The sequence below is a fragment of the Typopeltis vanoorti genome, chromosome 11 (assembly GCF_054136105.1).
Source record: "Typopeltis vanoorti isolate ZY-2024b chromosome 11, IOZ_Tvanoo_1.0, whole genome shotgun sequence".
In the NCBI taxonomy this organism is placed as follows: Eukaryota; Metazoa; Arthropoda; class Arachnida; order Uropygi; family Thelyphonidae; genus Typopeltis; species Typopeltis vanoorti.
The window spans coordinates 71,925,344-71,950,855 of record NC_143559.1 but is presented as its reverse complement, the minus strand read 5'-3'; the positions used below and the strand labels follow the sequence as shown (position 1 = coordinate 71,950,855).

At 35.5% G+C, this 25,512-nt stretch overlaps 1 protein-coding gene across 3 annotated transcripts in view; it reads left to right on the top strand.

Moving 5' to 3' along the window:
• Window positions 1–25,512, top strand: part of LOC150101723 (transmembrane protein 62-like) — a 280,792-nt gene that overhangs the window by 172,180 nt on the left and 83,100 nt on the right. For all 3 annotated transcript variants that reach the window (XM_090400377.1, XM_090400376.1, XM_090400378.1), the window contains one exon: window positions 1,488–1,595. In XM_090400377.1, coding sequence (XP_090256503.1) covers window positions 1,488–1,595 — 108 coding nt within the window. The remainder of the gene's footprint in view (window positions 1–1,487; window positions 1,596–25,512) is intronic.

Sequence of the window (25,512 nt, the reverse complement as noted above, 5' to 3'; positions counted from 1 at the left end):
GACCGAGGGCAGCCCAAATGATTACCATGATTTGGACTGCCCTCATCCTTGTTTGCGTAATTGAATTGCCAGTTTTCTCTCAGATCAATTCCTATGTTTAAAAGCAGGTGTTCTCTTTTCAAACTTTCATATTAACGCCAGTGTTCCTCAGGACTGTCATTTCTCCCACCCTCTTCCTAATATCTGGAGCTTCAAGATCATCTGTAATAAATGCCCTGAACACTGATCTCCACAGTATCCTTGATATCAAGATGGTATTTCTCTTCTGAACAGTTACTTTGTGTATAAACCTCAAATCTGACCATCCTTGGAATGCTGCTTTCATGCTTGGGGTGGTGCTTAGGTGCACCTCCCTAATGATGCTATTCAGAAAAGGGCAGTTCAGTTGATTAATGACACTTCTTTTATAGATGCTTTTCAACCAATTTACCATCCACACAGTTAGCCTAGTGGCTTTGCGCTTCGCAACCATATGCCTGAGGAAGGAGTGTCCTGGGCTCGATTCTCATCGGCGACATGAGGAGCTTAAGGATCTTCCTCAGCCATAGCCTAGTTAGCCAGTCTTGGGCGTGGACACCAGGCCCCCCCCCCCCCCAGTTTATCTGGGGGTTTTCATCCTGCATGCAGGCAAACTGGCCCCATGAACACAATAGGGATGGGGGAGAAAAGGGAGGAAACTCCATATGAATAAATAAATAAATAAACCAGTTTACCATAGAGGATCAGTTTCTGTTCTACAGATATTTGACCATTTTTCAGTGGAACTAGCATCCATTATGCCTCCCATTTCTGTCAGAATTGCTGGAACTCGAGCAACAGCTTCTCAGCATTACTTTACAGTCGAACTGCATACTCATTGAACCTATTACTCTCAGTTACCTTTCATTCCTTCCATCTCAATTCTGTTGAATGGCCTCCCTTGTGAAGTATTTCCAAAGGACTATGGGTCTCCAACAGTTTCAAGAAGAATATCAACAGATTATGTTATTTCTTATCTTTCCCACATGCACTGCATTTGCTTACTGTATGGTCTTCTGCCTTAAATAAAGAGAAATAAAGATCCGTTTAGGGAAAATCCAAATGAAACTTGATCATTGAGCTGACACTTGTCATATTACTGACTATCTAGCAGTGCTGTTTTGAAAAACTTTTACTTCTAATAGTGTATACTATAATTAGTAGTATGTTAACATAAAATAACTGCAAAACTATTATTAGATTTAAAACTGAACTTGCATCAAAAACTTGACATTACTCCACAAAAGATTATTACACCTATCCTTTAACAGTACAGTTCACTACATGTATATTTTCCATCTTACATTTATTTCTTGGAAGTAGTAATTAATAGTTGTATTGAAAATAGCACCTAATTCTTTGGTATACAATGTACAGCAAATTCTTAGTTCAACTAATTATTTATACAAATTACAGCAGTTAATTATAGATATTTCTGTAATTTTTATCATTATATGTTTACTTTGCAGGATGAAAAAGGTAATGAATTGACAATCAACCACCAATTTTCTCTAGATGGGACCAGGCCAACATTTCCTTTAGGTGCTAGATTTGCCTTAATGGGACATATTTCTGTAGTGAGTATTTTTATTTTTTCATCATCATCAAAATCCTGGTATATACCCTCAAAGGGTGTACAGGATATGATAGTACTACATGAAAAATTTACATCATTACTGTTACCTGTAACCCGTATCTTACCTGTTACCTGTAAAAGACTCCAGTATTATCAGATCTTATATTTCTGTCTTCTAATGCACTTTTTACCGTATCAATCCACCTATATCTTGGTCTTCCTCTGGATCTTTTTTTCCTGTCAACCTGGCAGAGAACACTTGTTTTGCTAATCTTTTCTCTCCCATTCTGGTTAAGTGACCATACCACCTGAGATTAGCTTTGCTAATGCATTCCGTTATGCTGACAATGTCATGTTTTTTCCTAATATCCTTGTTTTAAATATGATATTGCCATTGATGCCATCTGTTTATGCTTTTAATCTTTCTCAGGATGACTCTGTCATATCTGCAGTATCTAGTCTTTGGTTAAGTGTTTTACTTCTGACCCAGCTCTCAGATCCATAAGTTAAAACTGATTTGAACAGTCTTGTATACAGCTAATTTAGTGTTTTGGCTAATTTTTCTCTTATTCCATATAAATTTATTCATTTGACTTTCTACCATACCAGCTGTATTGATTCTATTGTCCATTTCCATATTTAATTTACAATCTTCACTAAAAAATCGTACATAAGTAGCTGAAATGTTTTACTGGTTCTATAGGTTCTCCATTCACAATGCAGTTGACATTTTCAATGTTTCTGCCTATTTTCATTGTCTTTGTCTTTTTAATGCTGACCTTCATACCATATCTATTATAACAGTTATTCAATTTAGTCAAGGAATCTTGAAGACTTGTAGCGGATTCATTTAGAAGTATAACATCATTCAAATAAAGCAAAGAGCTGACATTAACATCTCCAATTTTGATATCAGGTTTAATACCACTTTCCTTCATAATATGATCCATATAGATAATAAATAACAGAGGGAATAATGTACGCCCTTGTCTGACACCAGATTTAACATTTTAACCACCTTCCTGTACTTCTTTCAATTTTAACTGCTGACTTACAACTCATATAAAGACTAAGTATTGCTTGATATAATGCCCCATTGACACCATATAACTGTAGCGTTTCGTATAACTTCTCTCTTGCCACCTTATCATATGCCTTTTCCAGATATTCAAAACTTAAATACAGATCTTATTATATTCCCATGATTACTCAACTATCTGTCATAAAGTGAAAATCTGATCCTGACAGCCTCTATTTGGCCTGAATCCAGCTTGTTCTTCACCAAGCTTCTCTTCTACAATCCTTTACAACCACTTCTCAGGTATACTTCCATATGTCTTACTAGGAACACTCGGTAGAGAAATATCTTTGTAATTCTCACATTCAGTTTTATTTCCCTTTTTATATATGAGTACTATGAGAGCTCTAGTCCAATCATCTGGAATTCGTCCCTCTGTCCAGGCCTTCTGAACTATGCAGTGCAGCCACTGTAAGACTTTTATACCTCCATACTTGAGCATTTCTGATCGAATATCATCTACTCCTGCTGCCTTTCCATATTTCAGTCTTTTGATGGCTTTTTTTCTACTTCAGGTGTGGATATGTATTCCTGACTGCATGCCATGTCAATAGTTTTTACCACTGTGCTTTCAACACTGCTTGTTTCATTTAGCAATTTTTTGAAGTAATTACTCCATACTTCAAAGATATCTTTTTTCTCCTGTTTTCATGTTACCTTTACGATCTCTAATTCCTTTTATGGCACTCTTTCCTCCATTTCTAAGCTTCTTCAACAATCTCCAGAATATCCAGAACCACTTGATATTTATTTTCTATGCTCTTACCAAAGTTTTCCCATGACTTTTGGGAAGACTTTGGTAAGAGCAATTTTTTAGCTAGTTTTACACAGTGTTTAGCATTCTTGCATTTGTCTCTATATTCTCTAAGAGCACAAGCTGACTTATTTGACAGAAACTTTTGATATGCTTTCTTCTTTTCCTTCACTGCCTCTTTAACTTCCTGTGTCCACCAGGGAGTTCTGATTTTTCTATCAATGCAGACAATCTCACCACATGCCTCTCTGGCTGAATCAATCAATATTTTCTTCAGAGTTTGCCACTGAATCTCCAAGGTTTGATACCTGTTCTCAAACTATTTCATTTTTTCTTGAATAATATTTGTATATTTTAGTCTACAGTTCACATCTGAGAGCCGCTTAACTTTTATTCACTTTAAAACTTTCTTACAATGTTCTTATGTTCAATATAAAATTCAATTTTATTCTGCTCAAGACTAAATGGTGATCAATTTCAAATCCTCTGTACACTCTGGTGTCCTGCACCAGGGAGAAAACATCACTATCAACATAACAGTCAATGAGACTTTTGTTCCTTGCCTCATCTCTCCATGTGAATTTGTGCCCCATTTTTATGTTGGAACATTGTGTTAGCAATAACTAGTCCATGCCATTATTATTAGCTTTGCTCTTTTCTTCAAATTTTCCCAAAATATTTTTGTATGTCTGACAATCATTTTGTACTCTGCTATTTAGATCCCCAACAGGACCAACTTTTCCTTTTTCATTGTGTCAGTTGCTTTCTCTAAAGCCTTAAAAAATTCCTCCACTTCTACCTTGGGAGAACCTTCTGTGGGACCATAGGCACAAATAAGTCTCATTGTCCAGTTCCCATTCTCATATTTATCCACATCACTCTAATTGCCTGCCATTCAAGAAGAGTAGCTTCGTATTTAGTGTTGAATACTATGGCTACTCCTTCTTTTCCTTGATTGTCATTGCTGAATGTAACATTTTGTATTTATTGCTCAGAAAGATCTCGCCAGTTTTTGCCTTTTTTTGTTTCAGTCATCCTTATTATATATCGATCTGGTACTTATCCAATTTTTCATCTAGCTTTATTTCTTTGCCATTCAGACTTCTTATTTTGATAGTACTGATCTTTAACTCTGGTGATGTTGCGTTTTAGGATTTATTCCAGTAGCTAACTATTCGCTGTTTACTCTGGTTCCTTGGCGAAAACAATGGGGGGGGCGCCTTGTTTAAATGGGTGATGCCCCAGCTGGCATGAAATTCTGTCATGTTGTACCATCATTTGATATTTGGATTTAAGCCAATAAGAATACAATTTTTTGGCTAAATGCCAAATTTCCAGCCCATCCTCATTCGTTTAGTATCTAGGTAGATACCTAACAGGGTGCACCATGAGAAGGTGAGAAATGGACATTAGGTCAGAAGCAGTGGTCGGTTCTCCACATAGCCATTAAATTCCTTTAAAAGGCTATGTGGAGGTCTCCTCTCAGTTATATAGCTTTGACCATAAGCACCCCTTTTTATTTTTTTAGAATTGCAAAAAGTTTTGTCGATTCCATAATTGAAAAAAAAAAATTTTTTTTTTACCATATGTAAATATAAACTGTTTTTGATTCCTCATTTAAAACATGCTTCATCCAAGTATCAGTATAAATTTAATATAAGTCATTGGGTATACTAAAAAAAATTTAAAAACGATGTCAGCCTGTTTTTAAATAATCCTCAGTTCTCTATTTTTCAGATCTTTGGATTGCCTGTTGTTGTATAATCAGATCTGTTGAGATTTCTTAGCAGCAGGCTGATGGTGTTCAACCTGCTGCTGTAAAACATAATAAAACACAATATTCTTGGTTAACTGTGTATATTTTGGTTGTATGCTACTGAAAACTGATAGATATAACGGTTTTTCCCAGTAACTGACAATCTTAGTGCAGGCAGTTGTTTTAATAATAAGAAATAGTCTTAAAAGCCCCATCTTTTTTTTTTTTTAATGAATAATTATATGCACTATAAGTTGGAAATCTATAGCGCATTAAATACTGTGGTAGTTTAAGAGTCAAATAAACCAGGTAATGCATTTCTTAGCATAGAATATATGCTTAACTATGTCTCTTCTGCTGTCCAAAATAATTTAAATTTAGCTTACAGTTTTTGATTATAACTGATATCCACTAACATTTGTTCTAAACCTGTAATAATAACTCAAAAAATGGAGTTTATTGGGTGATGGAGCTACCCTACTCTCTCCAGCCAAGGACTAAATTAAATCTACTTTTTTTATTAAAAAAAGTAATAAAAGAAAGACATCCAGCTTGAGTTGAAAAGTATAATAAGAGAAAGGTGTTGAGAATGAAGCTCAGTTATGTGAACTTAAATATGTATATACAGTAGTTGAAAATGAAACATAAATCAATAAACAAGGAAGATGAACTTTACTATATATGGACTATAGATTTTAAAAGCTTTAAGAATTAAAATTATTATTATTATTATTATTACAGGTGACTCCAGAGAGTCCTTAGACTCGTCGAGGGAGGCCCTAAATATCATGTCCACACAACTATTCGATATTCTCACGGTATCTATCATACCTTGCCTTGAACTCACTCACTGTCATAGCACCCACAACAGACTCTGGCAGCTTATTCCACTCATTTACCACTCTAAAAGTAAAGAACCCAGCTCTAACACTTTTTGCCCAGCTTCCGTAGATGTCTCCTAGTTCTCCCACCAATAGTCCTGATCTCAAAAATATCCTCTGAATTAATCCTATAGAAACCCTTCAGCAATTTGAATGTCTCAATCATATCTCCCCCTTTTCTGCCTATCAACCAATTTCTGCAACCCACAAATCTTCAACCTTTTCTCATAAGGTTCATTCCATAGACCTGCTATCATCTTGGTCACTCGTCTCTGGATCCTCTCCACCTCCTCCCCATCAAGAAACCTAGGTGACCAAATCTGGGCACAGTAGTCAAGATGAGTCTTATCAAGGCTCGGTACAGAGGAACAGTAAGTTGCTTATCTCTGCTTGTTAAAGTATTCTTCAGTAACCAAGTGATTTGATGAGCTGATTTAGCCACTTTTGCAATGTGCCCCCTAAACTTCATCTCCCTATCCACCAATACTTCCAAGTCCCTGGCCTCATCAATCTCCTGGAGTACAGTTCCACCAATGTGGTATACTGCTGTTAATCTTTTCACCCCAAAATGCATAACCTTACATTTTGTCACATTAAATTGACATCCATTCTCCTTAGCCCAGAACTCCAATCTATCCAAATCATCCTGCAAGATTTTGACATCTTCTGCATTCACTATTGCCCTACCCAACTTTGCATCATCAGCAATGAACTGTTCCTCTTATTAGATCCTTCCCTGTATCATTAATGAACAAATTAAACAGCAGTGGTCCAAGAACAGAACTCTGCGGCACACCACTAGTCATAGGCCATCTTTTGGACTCTACTCCTGAATAAACTACTCTCTAATATCTCTCTATCAGCCACTCACCTATCCATCTCACCAACCCTATTATGAAAAAACTAAAAATTAAGGAACAAAAACTAGTTAAGTATATTACATAACCAGTAACATGGTGTGCTGGCCATGGAAAACCTTATTAGATAATAAACAATACAAAACTGACCTCAGTTTTGCACAGATTATAAATAGTGCATAAACATAAACTTTTCTCTTAACAGCTCTCTCTCTCTCAGAGACATGAACAGTTACTGCACTTGGAGATAATACTGGAAGGAAGAGATAAATATTCCAAGAGTGATGTGAATTATCTGATATTTTGGTTAGAGTAGGAACAATAAAGACATTGGCTAGAGGAAATGTTTTAACATCTCTTCTTACTAGGTCTGGAATTGGGAAAAAAAGCCATTCACTGTTGTGGACAATAAAGTTATCAAAGAAGATATTTTTGTTGTTCATATAGTTGAACTGCAGAAAACAGATTTAGGCATAGAAAGTCCAAGAAGTCAGTTATTTTCAGACTCTAAGAAGCAGAGGTAGCAAATAAATGACAATAATAATAATACAAGGAAATATTGGACCATGACTTGGCACAATGAAACACATAAATGCTACCACTTAAGGTTTGATGGAAAAAATTGCATGCTCATAGTTCAAGCATTTCTTTATGGTATCTGTAGACTGAGGCAGTTCTATTGAGAATAGATTAGCTTGCATTGTATTAAATGGTAGTGTACATTTATATTTGTTAATACCATATGTATTTATATTTATGAAGTGGAAAAGTTTTTTTGTTGGATTTTTTTTTAAATCATACATTAAAGTTATATTTTAATAATTTAATATATAATCTATAATAATAATTAAAAATTATTATTATTATAGATTATATGATATGCTATCCATATAATGCACACTAGTTTTCTCTCCAAGGCATACCCTTAACATTTCCTATCATTATATTGCCTGGCAGGGTATGTGGCAATGAGATTATGCACTAGATGGTTGGAATACTTCTGACACATTTGATCATATAAATTGCCAATTTACAGAAATGTTTTATTGCTATATCCTTGGTTGAAGAAGACAGTCTCTATAGTATGTTTTGCATCCCATGAAGAATCATATGTAAGAAGAGAGTTAAGAAGTCATTTTATAGACATGCTGTGGAAACCAGATAGGTCATTATCAGCTTCTCATTTTTTCACAGTGTAATTCACAGTTCATCTGCCATTTACTATTAGTATTACTTCTAAGCCTCTATACCAGTGGTTCTTAACCGGTGTATCCCGGAACACTGGTGTTCCGCGGAAGGTGAATAGGTGTTCCGCGAGAAGTTCTGGAATTTGTCATTTTTAAATTAATTTGTCAGCACATATTAATTTAATGATGGTTTAATTGATGTTTAATTAATTATTAATCAATAATTATCAATTATTGATTAATAAACAATCAACTAAATTACCAATTATTAATTTATACATTACAAAATAACCAAGGTGTTCCGTCAAAATTTCAGAATTTGTGAAGTGTTCCGTAGTTGAAAAAAGTTTGAGAAACACTGCTCTATACAATCCAACAACTTATTGCAGGAGAGTGAACTTACATACTGCAATAATTATCATAACTTGCCTTGAAAACATTCAATGTTGGTGCACTTACCAGCAGTGTATTGCACTCATTCACCTGCAATACAAAAATTTTCCTTTTCATTTCCATACTTACACTTTTCAGAGATGACATCTTGTTCTTTCATCACCCATTAACTTGTATAATCATTCTCCTGTATCTATCTGATAGGCTCCTCTCACCAGCTTATATCATGTCCTCTATTTTCTTGACTATTTTCTTCATGAGAAAATAGTCAAGAGGAAAATACAAGATTGGATAGATGAAAATGGGATACTGTATGGGGGGACAGCATGGTTTCGTGAAGGGTAGATCATGCCTCAGTAACTTGCTCATGTTCTATAACACAGTGACGGCTGAACTGGGTAACAGGTTTACAGTGATTCTACTGGACCTTGCTAAAGCCTTTGATAGGATACCACATAGAATTATAAACAGTAAACTGCAGCATATGATAATGGATATAGGGTTGGTGAGATGGATAGGAGGGTGGTTGATGGAGAGATATCAGAGAGTGGTTTATTCAGGAGTAGAGTCCAAAAGACGACCTGTGACTAGTGGTGTGCCGCAGAGGTCTGTTCTTGGACCACTACTGTTTAATTTGTTCATTAACGATATAGGAAAGGATCTGAGAGGAACTGTGCATCTGTTTACGGATGATGCAAAGTTGGAGTAGAGCAATAGTGAATGCTCAGGATGTCAAAATTTTGCAGGATGATTTGGATAGTTTGGAGAACTGGGCTAAGGAGAATGGATGTCAATTTAATGTGGAAAAATGTAAGGTTTTGCATTTTGGGGTGAAAAGATTAGCAGCAGTATATCACATTGGTGGAACTGTACTCCAGGAGATTGACGAAGCCAGGGATTTGGGAGTGTTGGTGGATAGGAAGTTGAAGTTTAGGGGACACATTGCAAAAATGGCTAAATCAGCTCATCAAATCACTTGGTTACTGAAGAATACTTTGACAAGCAGAGATAAGCAAGTTATTGTTCCTCTGTACCGAGCCTTGATAAGACTCATCTTGACTACTGTGCCCAGATTTGGTCACCTAGGTTTCTTGATGGGGAGGAGGTGGAGAGGATCCAGAGACGAGTGATCAAGATGATAGCAGGTCTGTGGAATGAACCTTATGAGAACAGGTTGAAGATTTGTGAGTTGCAGAAATTGGTTGATAGGTGGAAAAGGGGTGATATGATTGAGACATCAAATTACTGAAGGGTTTCTATAAGATGAATTCAGAAGATATGTTTGAGAATAGGACTAGTGGGAGGACTAGGGGCCATCCATGGAAGCTTGGTAAGAGTGTGGTTAGCCAAGGGTGTTAGAGCTAGGTTTTTTACTTGGAGAGTGGTAAATGTGGTAAATGAGTGGAATAAGCTGCCAGAGTCTGTTGTGGGTGCCATGACTGTAAATGAGTTCAAGGTGAAGTATGATAGATACTGTGTGAATGTTGAATAGTTGTTCTTGACATGATGTTGGGCCTCCCTCGACGAGTCTAAGGACTGCTTGGAGCTGCCTGTAATAATAATAATATCACCTCGTGTTCTTAGATCTATCTTACTAAACTCCTACTGACCACATTCCCTTAAATCTCTCCTTGTACTTAAATTCCAGAGTTTTGAGAAAGTCCTTAGTTTTTCACCTCTGCACTTACTCTGTCCCCGTTGTTTTCCTATTGCCAGTGTAGCTATTTGATGAGATTTGTGCATAGAAATTCAAATGAGTCCTGATTAGTTCCTTATACAGTGAAATTATGACCTCCCTGCACCAGTGAGTGTTCTTCACATTAAGGCAGCAATTTTTTTGAGTAATCCTTACAACTTTAATGATTTGACCCCTGAACTTCATCTTCCTTGATCCCTTGCCCGAAAGTTCCTCCAATGTGATAAACATCATTCCATATTATCTGGCCAAAGTGAATAACTTATCAACATTGAAGTGACATCTCCATTTTTCAGCACAAATCACCAACTTGTTAAAATCCTTTTGCAACATCATGTCAGAACTTCCCGACATTGCTCTTCCAAATTTAGTATCATTAGCAAACATCTGAATATCTTCTCTCACATCCTGAATTCATAAATTAAACAACAGAACTCAGTGATAACTCACTTATCACTTTCCTTTTTCTGGACAATGCACCCCATATACACTGACTCCTATTAGTCAACCATCCCTGTGTAAGGAGACTATCAATTGACCATCCATCCTTCTCATGCTCAGTTTCAACAGTTTATCATTGTGGTACTTTATCAATGCTCAAAGTAAAATAAATCACTATATAAGTATCTTCTCTGTCAATACATTAGTTACCCTGTTATAAAATGTAACCAAATTACTAATTCAAAACTTCTTAAAAAATCCCATGCTGCTCTTGAAAGATTTCCATTCTCATCATTTTAGCCTTTCTAATGCCTGACTTACGCAGTTGCACTATTTTTCCATCTTGCAAACATCTGGAACACATTCCATTGGTTTGAAACACTGTCCAGAGCCTGTATGCAAAGCTATGTGAGATTCCAAACTCTCTGGCAATATCAGTAATTCTGTGGCTTTCTTCAAGCTTTGTAACAATTCTTCCCCCCATATGAAATCATCTAGATCAGGGGTGTTCAACCCTCATGCAGCCCCCACAAGATCTTAAAAAACTTTTAACATTATTATGTGATGCGAAGAATATGCTGTCTTTTTGTTTTGATACAAGAATTGGAGAATAGGTTTCAAGATTTTTGGGGAAAAAAAATCAAATTTTTTGTATATTTGCGACTCCGTTTTCAGTCGACTTAAATACATTACCTTCGAATTTTCAAATGGAACGTATAGTTGCAATTAGATATTCAACTCAAAGAAAAATTTTATCATATCTCTTTGCTAGATTTTTATAAGACCTATCTTCCCAGAGAAAAATATCCTTTACTTCACAATCACACTTTATTCATGTCATCGCTTTTTGATAGTACATACATTTGTGAACAACTATTTTCAAGAATGAAGCATACGAAGAGTAAAGTTAGATCAAAAATTTCTGATAACTTTCAGAGCTCACTACAAATTGCAACCACTATCATCAAATCAGACATTGATGTATTGGTTTCACATAAACAAGGCCAAATATTTTGCCCAGATATGGGTGCCAGGGTTTCTTCTTGATGGGGAAGAGGTGGCGAGGATCCAGAGACGAGTGACCAAGATGATAGCAGGTCTGTGGAATGAACCTTATGAGAACAGTTGAAGATTTGTGGGTTACAAAAATTGGTTGATAGGTGGAAAAGGGGTGATATGATTGAGACATTCAAATTACTGAAGGGTTTCTATAGGATTAATTCAGAAGATATTTTTGAGAATAGGATTGGTGGTGGGAGGACTAGGAGCCATACATGGAAGCTGGGCAAGAGTGGTTAGCAGGGGTGTTAGAACTAGGTTATTTACTTGGAGAGTGGTGAATGAGTGGAATAAGCTGCAAGAGTCTGTTATGGGTGCTATGACCGTGAATGAGTTCAAGGGGAAGTATGATAGATACTGTGCGAATGTCGAATAGTTGCTTTTGACATGATGTTAGGGTCTCCCTCGATGAGTCTGTCGACTCCTTGGAGTTGCCCGAGATGATGATGATAATAATAATGTCACTAGTTTTGTATTTATGCAGCCCTCTTTTTTTTAATGTTATAATAAAGAATTTTAAATAATAAAGGTTTTCTTACTTATATACATTAACTACAATATGTTATACATTTTATATGGGGCCCAAGACAATTCCTCTTCACTCAGTGTGGGCCAGGCAAGCCGAAAGGTTGGATACCCATGATCTTGATCAGTGCTTCCCAAACTTATGGATGTAAAAGCCCCCTTGGAAAAATTTAAATATTTCACGGCCCCCTATCGGAAAAAAAATTGTAATACAGACACATATTATTATAATATTTATTGTATTTATATTCAATACAAAACATACACAGCGAATATTGCAAAAATCAAATGCAAATATTACATTTTTAGCATCTTACATACACATTTGACATGGTACACTTAGTCTTAAAACATTTTAAATTTGTTTTCATTATTTCACGGCCCCCAAGGGGGCCACGGCTCACAGTTTGGGAAGCGCGATCTAGATCAAGGCTGTCCAAAACACTGCTTACGGGCTGGATGCAGACTGCAGGACGATTTTGTGCTTCCTTCCAGTGAGTTTTGATTTTCACAAGCGAAAAGATAAAATAATAATTTGAATCTAATACGTATTAGATATTGTAATTCTATCATTAATTGATAATCTCAATGTTGGTAATTTTATGTGGTGTTTTTACATCACTATATACCAGAGGTGGCAAACTACACATCCTTTTGGAGCAGAAATAATTCTGCGAAGACTTAGAAGAACCGCAACCTTTGACCAATGTGATGGTACGGGAGTAAGTGAGTGTTCGCATGGCGAGGTTGTAACGAGCTTGTAAGAACTACTTTGACTAATTACACACCTACTTTTAAGGGGCTTACTAAGAAAATGGATACAAGGAAGGCCTCTGCTAGTAACTAACTAAAATTATTTTTTCGACTTTTAAATTATTCTAATTGTTCAAAGTAAACTTTATTCAATGTGTTTAGAATTAAACTTTTTTTATTGCAGTAATTTTTATTAACCCTGTTTTTCTCTCTCTCTCTCTCTCTCTCTCTCTTTTTTATTTTATTTTTTATTTTTTTATTTTGTTCCTCTTTTGTTGTCTCCTCTTCTCTTTTTGTTTATTTTTTCCTGGTAAAGCATAAAGAGCCATGTGATGCATGTATGCGAGCCACGTGTGGCTCACGAGCCATGTTGTGGCCACTCCCTTCTATATACCCATGTGTTTTTCAAATATTAGATGTGTCAAAGAAGCGTTCTTACTCTGTTTTGTTCCAATGTGCATTCTCTGGGCGCTCACGCGGAACCTGAGAGCGCAATTAGTGTTGTTCGTTTATTCAGCTTTGTTCGTTTATTCAGCTTTCGAGGTTATACACACTGCTGTGATGTGACCCTGGAATAAATCTTTTTTTTAATGCATCCTTCGGATTACCTAAGGTTGGACAGTCCTGATCTAGATGATGACTTTGAGACATAAGACATCCAAGTTTGAAACTTTATTCCTTCACGAAAAGAGCTTCCTTCAAACACAATTCACTTAGCACTGCCTTTTATTCTATTGAGTGATGTCATGTGACCCTTTTGTGCATGATTCAAGAATTTGAATGTGTACCCACTCTTTACTCGAACTCATCAGTTATACAAATTGACACAAGGTGATTTGTTTGAGTTTGCAGTTGTAATCTTCAGAAATAGTATTCATACTTAGGTTTTGGACACCAGCATATAATGTTTGTCCTGAACATATCACCAAAACAATTCTTATTGTTAAGGAGACATTTTCCATTCCATTTTAAGTTCTCATTCTTTATCTAAGTTTGTTCTCTAAGAAATCTGTCAAGGCTGTACTGTAGAATTGGAGAATTTGATACTTTCCCATTTGAAGCTCAACTTCAAATAACTACAGTACAGCCTTGATACACTTCTTGGAGAACTAAAGCTTAGATAAAGGATCTGAACTTAAAGTCAAATGGAAAATAAATGTCTCCTTAACAATAAGAATTCTTTTGATGATATGGTCAGTGCAAATATATCAATCTGAAGACTGAAAACAATCCAACAAAAGAAATGAGTCATATGAAGATTTTACTACTTTTCACTCTTCCCTGGATTTTTTTTCTTGTCATTGGACACTATTTTTATTTGCTAGTCAATTTTTCCTTCTCCATTTTAAGTGAACATAGCAAATTAGATTGATTTTAAGTGGCTGTTGGATTGGTTTTGGGGTCATAAACATAAGCTAAATGTTGTATCCCAGTATTAATATGAATTTGGGTAAATTGGACAATATATACAATACAATATTGTATTGTATATATTGTCCCAATTATACCACATAATTGTTAATGATTTGAAAAACTTTTCTGTTACCACATTGCCGTATGCTTTTCTAGATTTGCAAAAAACTTAAATGCAGGTTCTTGTTGTATTCCCATGTTTCTTTGACTGTTTAAAGTAAGAATTGCTCTCGACAATCCCTGGAGGTACCAATCCGTGTTTTGCTTGAAGTTTCACAATATTTTCAGCTTATTCTCAAGTCAAGCATCAATCTTATCTGAAACACTCAGTAAGAAGACTTCTTTTTAATTAGATTCCTTAATAATTCACACATTGCTTTATTTTCCTTTTTGTAGATTAATACATTTAACTGAAATGTGAGAACTCAAATCAAATGGAGCCTCTGTAGCTCAGTCAGTATACACGAAGCCCTTTGGTCAGAAAGAACTGGGTTCGATTCCTGTCAGTGATGTGAGGAACCTTTATCTGGTCTTGTTCGACTAAAGGTGAGTTAGCCTGTCTCATACGGAGGTAGGAGTTTTTTTGTTCTCCAGAACAGGCAAACTGGTCCGTGAACACATGCATCTACGGATGTAGGACACACCGTGAGACATAGGGCTAATCGTCTTATCCTTGATACAGTAGTAGTTAAATCTAGAAAAAAATCCTCGACACTGCAAGGTAAAAGAGGAGGGAAGGAATTAGAAAAGAAAACTCAAATCATCCAAAATTCAACCTTCACCAAGGCCTTCTTAATTATGTAGTGTGACCATGGTAAAATTTTTATACCTCCATATTTGAGCATTTCTGGTTGAACATCATCTACATTTCAGGTTTCCAATACTTGATGGCTTCTCTGACTCAAGTATATTGATATATACTCCTGATTTTATTCCTCCTCTATATTTTCTACTGCTTCTGTCATTGCTTATCTCATTTAAATCTTACAGAATGATTGGTCCAGACATACAGAATTTCCTCATTTTTCAATTTTTTATGTTATCTTCATGATCTCCAATTCATTATATATATATATATATATATATATACTCTTTTCACCATTTTGCTTTTTCCCAGTAGTTTTCTGAACATGTTTTCCATTAACATTTATCTCTTTTATGTTTCTATTAAAATCTTTCTATGACTTGTTTATCTGTTTTTACACACAGCCTAGCATTTTTCTGTTTTCTATGAGTCATTATTGGTTGGACTGACTTACTAGAAACTTTTGATATGATTTATTCTTTTCTAGAATTGCCTTCTTTAACTTTTTGAGTGCATCACTACTCAATAATTAAAAAAACTTTTTTTATCTTTGCAGAGTTTCACCACCACATGCTTTCCTTGTTGTATCACTAAACATTTTCTTCGGATTTTTCCAGTGAGTCTACATGGTTCGTTTTTATTTTTAAAGTTTCATTTTTTTTTTTTCCTCCAGTAATAATTTGTATATTTGAGCATACAGTTCAACTCTGAAAGCAGCTTGACTTTGATTTCTTTTTAAAATTTTCTTATCTTATTCTACTCAAACTAAATGGTGATGACATCCAATTTCACTTCCATATATCTCTTATCCTGAATGAGTGTAACAATATCACCATCAACAATAATATAGTCAGGAAAAATATTTCTTGTTCTCTCCTTGTGCATTTATGCACATCTTTGTGGAATATGGTGTGAGTAATGAGTATTCTCTGTCCTGAAAGAAATCCAGCAATGATACTGTTTTTTTATTTTTTCCAAAACATTTCTACGTCTGATATTCATTTGTACTCAGATCTCCAATTGAGGCTTTCTCATTCTTTACTCCCTCCCTTCCCCTCTTCTTTTGTCATCTCTCCACTCTAATTACTGTCCACTGAAAATTACTCTTTCTTGGACCATTAGCAAATAAATTCTCATTGTCCATTTCCCATTTTGAGATTTTCCTCGTATTTCTCTGCATGAAATTATATGTAATTCAAAGGTTTATCTTCATATGTAATGTTGAATACACCTGCTCTCCTTTATTTCACCCATTACTCTTGCATGAATATAACATCTGATTGTTATTTAGGAGTATTCAGAGGATTACTCTTTTTGAGTTCTATTAAAGATTGTTTTTCCTATTTATGCCAGTCTTGATGAACTAAAAGTATCTGGCTAGCTATTGATCATTTAGCATACAATATACAAATGATATACAAATACAGATGGTCCCCCCAGGTTACAGACGACCCCCAACTTAAGGCATTCTGCACATACAAACGAGCTCCCCATAAGGATAATTAAATTAATAATTCAAGAACTAGTTTCTTTCATGTATTTAAATAAACGTGCACTTCGCCACATTATTAAAGCAACTCTTAAGGCCTGGGTCACGCTTGCCATGTTTGAAGATTGTTCTTGAATTGTTTTATTTCTGCTGTGGAATGTTATTGTTTATAAAAGAAAATTCCCTTTAAAATTCTGCTTGTGCTGGACATCCAACATTTTTAGATGACCTTCACCCTAATGTAAAAGTCGTACTTTTACCACCCAACACTACATCGTTACTACAGCCAATGGACCCTGGAGTCATTTCTGCATTTAAGGCTTATTACTTATGGAGTACATTCCTGCAAGCATTCAGGGCTACAGAAGATGATGTGATGGCCTTGAGAGAGAGTTCTGAAAGAATTATAACATCCATGATGCCATCAAAAACACTGCTGATACTGGGAGGGAGGGAGTGAAGCAATCAATTAAAGGGGGTATGGTACAAACCGTACCTTCAATTCTGTAATGATTTTCGTGGCTTCACAGACATTGCTAAAGTCAGAGAAGCTGTGGTGGTTAGTGGCAATGCACTGCAATTGGGCATCAATGAAAATGATATTATTGACTTACTAGAGTCCCATTCACAAAAATTAACCAATGAGGACCTTATGGAGATAGAGAAGCAGCTGATAGAAACACAAGAGCATGAAGAATCAGGAGATCCAGAGCTAAGAAAGTTTATGACAAAAGAATTAGCTGAAGCCTTTCATCTCATTGAAGCAGGATTTGCTAAGGGTCTTGAGGAGCAAGATCCTAACATTCAGCAGTTTACAAAGGTTTACTGTGCAGTTAGTGAGAACATCAACTGCTACAAGGCCATTTATGATGAAAAAAAATAAAGGCTATGCAAACAACCCTAGATGCTTTTTCAAGAAAACAATTTCAGTGGTAAGCTCCCCTCATCCAGAAACAGAATCAAATCCTGATTTTCCAGCACCAGGTCCATCCTCTCTAGCACAATCTCCATCATCATCTTCCAATTAATGTTAGCCTACCTTCTTGCCTCAGAAATGCTCCTTCCAGTAAGCAAGACATTGATGCAACCTTTAATATTCTTTTTTGAAATTTCCACTATACTTTTTGTATGAGTTTGTTTTTATGTTCTGTTTGTTTGAATTAAAAGAAAGAGCACAATAGTTTCTGTAACTTATTATTACAGTACTACACTGTATTATTATTGCTACATATGAGCCATTATAGTATTATTATTATTACTGCATATGCACTGTTCATCAGGGATCCGAGTTACATACATACCAACTTAGAGACTTTCTCAGAAACATATCTTGTTTGTAACCTGGGGACTGTCTGTATATGAAAAGAAAAGAACATAACATGCCCAATATGATTTGCTCCTCCATCAACCCACATGTATTCCTACCACACCCACATGAATCATTTAGCATACAATATGAATGAAGATTGTTCTTGAATTGTTTTATTTCTGCTGTGGAATGTTATTGTTTATAAAAGAAAATTCCCCTTAAAATTCTGCTTGTGCTGGACATCCAACATTTTTAGATGACCTTCACCCTAATGTAAAAGTATATCATAGGATAAGCCCTTCCTTATAGTTATTTACTGAGCTAGCAATGTATACAGTTGCAGTTTCTTATTGGTTAGTAATTTATATTTTGCAAACAAATCCCTTTCTATCTATTCATAAGTTATTTTTTCTTTAAATTATGTCCATAAATGTAAACATGAAAGTCTAGAGTTCATAAGATCATGTATTCTTCACACCATCCCCCCAGATACTTATAACACAAGCACATACATAATATCACAGATGTAAATTATTCATAATGCATTTTACAGTACTGAAAGTATTTTTATTCACCTATTCTTTCTCTTCCTTATATTCATTATTCTTTACATCTTTTTAGTAAATCAAGTATAGTAACTAATAATCAAATATATAATTTTCTTTAATTATTGTTTTTTAATATATTACTCCCTCCATGTGGGATTAGTTACAATTGAAGAAACTGTCATGAAAAGTGGTGCATATGACAACACAAGAACGAAATTGCCAGTTGCTGCCATAATTCCGCTCACTTTTCCAGATGTTTAGGTTTGTGGAAAGAGAGAGAGAGAGCGCTACTATCACCCTCACATGAACATGTTAAGACCTGATGAGGACCCTACCTTTAGAAATTTCACCGTTGTACACAAGGACAGAAAACCGAAGGTGGTCTTGCTCATGGAGGAGTAGCTATCCTAGTGGTAAGTCATACCCCTTTCCATCATGTCCAACTTAATACTGGATGCTGTAGCGATTTCCCTATCCATGGGATTTCTTACTATAGTATGTCCAATTTATTTACCACCGAGTGCTGAGTTAAATGAAATCGATCTTGATAACCTTATCTTGCAACTGCCTGAACCCATACTACTTATCATCATCATGAACCATGAACACACTGCCTGTTGGTGCCTGATGCCTCCTCCACTATCTTCTTCCACCTTTCTTTGTCTAGTGCAGTGTCGCAGTTTCTGTAACCCCATTCCACACTACTCCTTTGTCGTCTATCCATTCTCTGTATGGTCCACCTCATCTGTTTACACCATCCATAATACCAAACATGAATGTCTTTATCTTCCTATCCTCTCTCATTCTGCAGACATGTCCAAATAATTGTAGCTTCCATTGTATAATTTTCTGCATTAAATTTCCTTTTGTATCTTCTGATAGAGCTTTTCATTTGATTTTCTGTACTCTTGCTATTCTTAGAATCTTCCTGTAAATTCTTTCAAATGCTAAAATTGCTTTTCTTGATTCCTTATTTATTACCCATGTTTCAGATTCTTGCAGTACACCGCTAAAGATGCATGTTTCTAGTTCTCTTAATTTCATTTGCAGGCTAATCATTTACTTTACCAGATGTTATCCATAGCCTTCAGATAATCCGTATGAGACTGGCTAGCTCAGTTTCATCAAAAGAGACCAAATAAAGGTTCCTCACATGACGAATGGGAATGGAACCCAGGTCTTTCCAACCAAAAGGCTTCGTGTATACCGACTGAGCTACTATTCATATATCCTCTCACATATCCTTAAAGACATGTATTATGCTATGTATAATGGGAAGGGCTACTACACACACACCGGTTTTGACCTTTGAGGTCTCATCAGTGGGAGCCAGATCCAGAAATGATACCAAGGTTGAAGTAATACAGAAGTCATATTTCCACATACAAGTAGCCAAAAAATGTCACACCTTATTATTAAAATACTCTGGATTGGAGATAGATGTTGAACTTTTTCTGAGTCTGGCTCCCATTGATGAGACCTCAATAAAGGTCGAAACCAGTCTGGGTAGTGGTACTTCCCATTATGCATAGCATGAGATACTAATTGAAATGACGTAAAGTCATTAGTCTCTATATACAAATAACCAATCGTGAAGTGACATCATGCACGAACCTTGTTTTCTTACACTTGGATGAGGGATGAAACCAAGAGTATAATTTCTTGGCATCTTTAATTTATAGTATAACCAAATGAAAAAACTTTCAGCAGCTCACCATCCCTTTAAACATGAACTATATACTCGATAAACCTGCTGCTCACTATCATCTTTCATTCAATCCGCCTCAATCCTGCGGAATAGTCTCCTGTGTGAAGCATTTCCAAGGGACTACGATCTCCAACAGTTAAAGAAGAATATAACAGATTACTCTTGACCCCAACCCTACAGCCACACATGCACAGCATTTATTTGCTATATGTCTTTTGTATGTATCTCTCAAGTTTGAAGAAGAAATAAGGTAGAGGTGATGGATATTCAGTTTTATTAAGCAAGAGATTCTTAAGGTCCTGTGGAAGAAATGCCATGTGAATAAGCATGTCGGTTATGAAATTATAAGGTGCAAGTTAAAGGAGGCACAAGTATTGTATGAAAAGTTAGTCTCAGTTTGAAAAACTAGCTCTGCAAGCTAAAGGACAAACCAAAAGAATTTTATGATCATGCTACAAGTTAATGAAGAAATGAGTGCCAAAGAATAACTAATGAATATAGATGGTGTGCTTATGGCTGATGCAAAAGAGATTGGTCAGATAATGAGTGTCCATTTTGCTAAGAGCTATCAACCTAGTGTAAGCAACTTTGAGCTTAATGGTACCTCTTCAATGGATGAGGAAACTCAGATGTATGAGGAGGCACTAGAGCTGTTGTTTAAATAAGAATAAAGAATTTAATTTAAGCTGTTGCTGAATTCTTACTCACTTTATGCAACAGGGAAGATTCCTCAGGAGTGGAAAGAATGTATGATAATCCCATTGCAGAGGGATGGTGCAAAAGCTGTTGTGTAACTATCAACAACAGATGAAAAATGGACACTCTTTAAAGACATTGTACATGAAGCAGCAAGAGATGCATTAGGAGGGAAAAAAACAGGTTAATCAGTAAGCATTTGAATGGGTGAAATATAAGGAGAACCAACTCTTTGCTCTTTTCAGTTATAAGTGGAGATCATGTACTAAATTTGATGGTTCTAATGGATATCATTTAGTAAAAGTCGAAAGATTTTTAGCTGACGGTTGGGGGAGAGAGATGTAGCTTACATTACAGTCCTTACATAACTTCAACACTAGAACACCTTTTATACACCGAAAAGACATAATTACATCATAAATAGTTAAAGAATGAAAATCAAGAAGAACAAAAGTATTCATTTTTGTAAACTGCAATTCAGAGGAGCTTAATGCTCATTTCTTTCACGTGATCTGAAAATAGATAATAATGTTAATGCATGCATTCATGTTAGTAACGAAAATAAAATAATGTACTTGGGTTTATTTTCAGAAACTCTGGAAAAAATATGAAAAAAAATTTTTTTTAATATTTTTCACTGACTTTTTTATTGACATTGAAAAAACATTTTGACATTTTTTCAAAAAAACATAACTTTTAATGCTGTCATTAATAGGATATAATGTGACATGCAAGTGCCTTAGTAATGCATTTCTGAGGACAATCTGGCATTTCCTCTTTGCAATCCTGTCTCATCTCATTTGGAGTACAGTAGTAATACCTCCCTAGAAACTTTTTTTTTTTTTTTAAATCATACAAGACTGGAAACAATGAAGAGAAAACTTCTTCATGTGTCATCCCATAGAAGGAGGTTGGCAATCATGTCACGGAACCTTTTTCTTTCTTTTGCTGCTCTGGAACATTTATGGTAATTCAGTCCAGTCCTTAATGTCATCAAACCACATTCTCCTGGGTCTACCTCTCCCTCTTTTTTCATCCAATTTCCCTTCTAATATTAATTTCTGAATGCCTTCTTGTCTAGTTAGATGTCCAAAATATTTAAGTTTTCGCTCTTTATTTATTTTCATTAATGTTCTTTTCATTTTTGCTTTCTTTAAAACATTGTTTTTCATTTTCTCTGTCCATGGTATTTTCAACATTCTTCTGATGGTTTTGAAAGCTTCTAATTTTTTCTCTGCTTCTTTATTTAGAGTCCAAGTTTCACTGTAGTAGAGAAGGCTTGACCAGATATAGCATTTTATTAATCTTTTTCTTGTGTCTATATTAATGTCTCTGGATGTTAGAACAGTTTTCATATCAGTAAAGGCTTTTCTTACTATCTCTATTCTTCTTTTTATTTCTTTAAGGGAATTTCCTCTGTCTGTAAACATTTGTCCCAAATATATAAAAGACTGAACCTGTTCAATTTTCTTTTTGTTAACAGTTATGTTCAGTTTCTTATTTATTGGTTCTTTTGATATAATCATGCACTTTTTCTTCAGGTTAATAATTAGTCCCATGTCTACGCTTCTGTTGTAAATTCCTGTGATTAAGTTTTGAAGTTCAGATTCAGCTATAAGAACTGTGTCATCTGCATACCTGAAGTTGTTGAAGTTCTTACTTCCGACTTTTACACCCTTCAGTTCTGAAATATTTTTAAAAACTTGCTCACTATATATATTGTTCAGTAAAGGTGATAAGACACATCCTTGCCTTACTCCTTTTTTGATTTCAAAGTTGCCAGAATATGTATTTTTATATTCTTGAAGAGAAAACTAGACTAAGAAAAATTACAAATTACTCTTTCAATATCTTATCAGAAGGGAAGGGGAGAATCATTTGTTAACCTCTCTTGAACAGCATCAAGGATTTTTGGTGCACCACCTAAAATGTGAGGAAAGTATTATAAAGTTGGACAGATTATAGATTGGTATAGAGTGTAATTCAATATAAATGGCCAGCCTTCTTGCCATAGTAGTAGCATATCTGATCTCCAACCAACAGGATGTGGGTTTTGTTGATTGGTGTGAGACAACCACACTTTTTATTGGAGACATGAAGTAGCTCAAAATGTTTTGTTTCTCTAGAGCAGTGCTTCCCATACTGTGGGCCTCGGCCCCCTTGGAGGCCTTCAGTTTTGTTGAATGGGACCGTGAAATAATGAAAACAAATTTAAAATATTTTAAGACTAAGTGTGCCATGTCAAATGTGTATGTAAGATGCTAAAATATAATATTTGCATTTGATTTTTGCAATATTCACTGAGTATGTTTTGTATTGAATATAAATACAATAAATATTATAATAATGTGTCTGTATTACGATTTTTTTTTTTTTCCAATAGGGCCATGAAATATTTTAATTTTTCCAAGAGGGCCTTTACATCCATAAGTTTGGGAAACACTGCTCTAGAGCAAGGATGAATCATTGAATTTATTCACCGAGTCTTCCAAAGTACTTACAACTGCCTTTGGTGATCCATTCCATGCATTCACTCCAAGCAAAAAATCTGAACCTCAATTCTTTGCTAACCACACTCTTACACAATTTCCATTGTGACCCCTTCTCCTTCCCCACCATATATTGAGAAAGAGTTCAGTATCAGTTCTATAGAACCCTTTTAATAACTTGCATGTTTCTATCATATTCCCTCTTTTCTATCAACTAGCATTTATACACCATCAACCTTCTGTCCTCAGAGAGAGAGCATTCCTCTGGATCATCTCCACCATTTGTTCATCCCCAAAGAATTCACATCTGTGCTTAATACAGAGGAAAAGTTTAAAGGAAAAATGAATTGCTCAATTCATTTTTCCTTTAAAAATTCTTTTCATTAAATCAGTTTCTATATCATTGAAGTACAAATTAAATAGCAGCAACAATCCATTAGTCCTGTGGTATGCTATTAGTCACTTGCTTTCTAGATTCATTCCTCCATATACTACACTTTGTTTGCCCATCAGCTTCTATTTTATCCATATCAGTCACAGCTGTATATTATTATTTTTATGGACAACTCCAAGGTGTCCTTAGACTCATCAAGGGAGGCCCTAATCATCATGTTAAGAACTATTACATTTGCATATCTATCATACTTTACTTTGCTTTGAACTCATTCACAGTCATGACACCAACAACAGACTCGGGCATTCCATTGATTCAAATCTCTCCAAGAAAAAATCTACTAACACCTTTGGTAACTACACTCTTGATCAGTTTCCAATGATGGCCCTTAGTTCAACCACCACCATCATACCCATTCTGAAAAATTTCCTCTGTATTAATCTTACAAAAACACTTCAGTGATTTGTATGTCCAATCATATTGCACCATTTTCCGCTTGTCAACCAATTTCTGTAACCCACAAATCTTCAACCTATTCTCATAAGGTTCAATCCATAGACATGTTACCATCCTGGTCATTTGCCTCTGGATCCTCTCCACCTCTTGCTTATCACCAACGAACCCAGGTGACTAGATCTGCACACTCTAGTCAAGAATGGGGGTCTTATCAAGGCTCAGTAAAGAGGAATAATAACCTGCTTGTCTCTGCTCATCAAAGTATTCTTCAGTAACCAAGTAATCCAATGAGCTGCTTTGGCCACTTTTACTATGTGCTTTCTAAACTTCAACTCCCTATCCACCAACACTCCCAAATCTCTGACTACATCAATTTCCTAGTGTACAGTTCCATCAATGTGGTATACATCTGGTAATCTTTTCTCCTCAAAATGCATAATCTTACACTTTGCCACATTAAACTGACATCCATTCTCCTTTGTCCAGACTGCCAGTCTATCCAAATCATCCTGCAAAATTTTGATATCTGTATTAACTATTGCTCTACCCAATTTTGCTCATTGACAAACAACTGAACACTTCCTCTCAGATCCTTTCCTATATCATTAATGTACAAATTAAACAGTAGCAGCCCAAGAACAGTCCTGTGACAAGCCACTAGTCACAGGCATTCTTCTGGACTCTATCCTGAATAAACTACTCTCTGATATCTCTCCCTCAACTATCCTCTTGTCACCTCACCAACCCTATATCCATCCTCATGTGCTGCAGTTTAATGATTATAATTCCATGTCAAAAGCTTTTCCAAAGTCCAGAACCCATAACCTTTATCCAGCACTACTTTGCTACTGTTACTGTATTATAAAATGTGAGCAAATTACTGAGGCACAACCTACCCTTCACAAAACCATGCTGTCACCATACTGTATTCCATTTCCATCTATGCATGCTTGTATTTTTCTCTTGACCAACTTCTCCAATATCGTGACAATAATTCCTGATATGCTGATCAGTCAGTAATTTGCTGCATCACTCTTGGCATCTCCTGTATGCAATGGAACTATTTTTCCCTCTTTTCATCCCTTTGGACTAACCCAGAGCTGAGATTTTGGTTAAAGGTACCAACAATTTCCTAGTATCACATAAAATTTGAGCTGGTATACCATCTAATCCCATAGCTGTATTCACATCAAGGTTCTTTAATATACTGTGCACTTCCATTTCATTTACC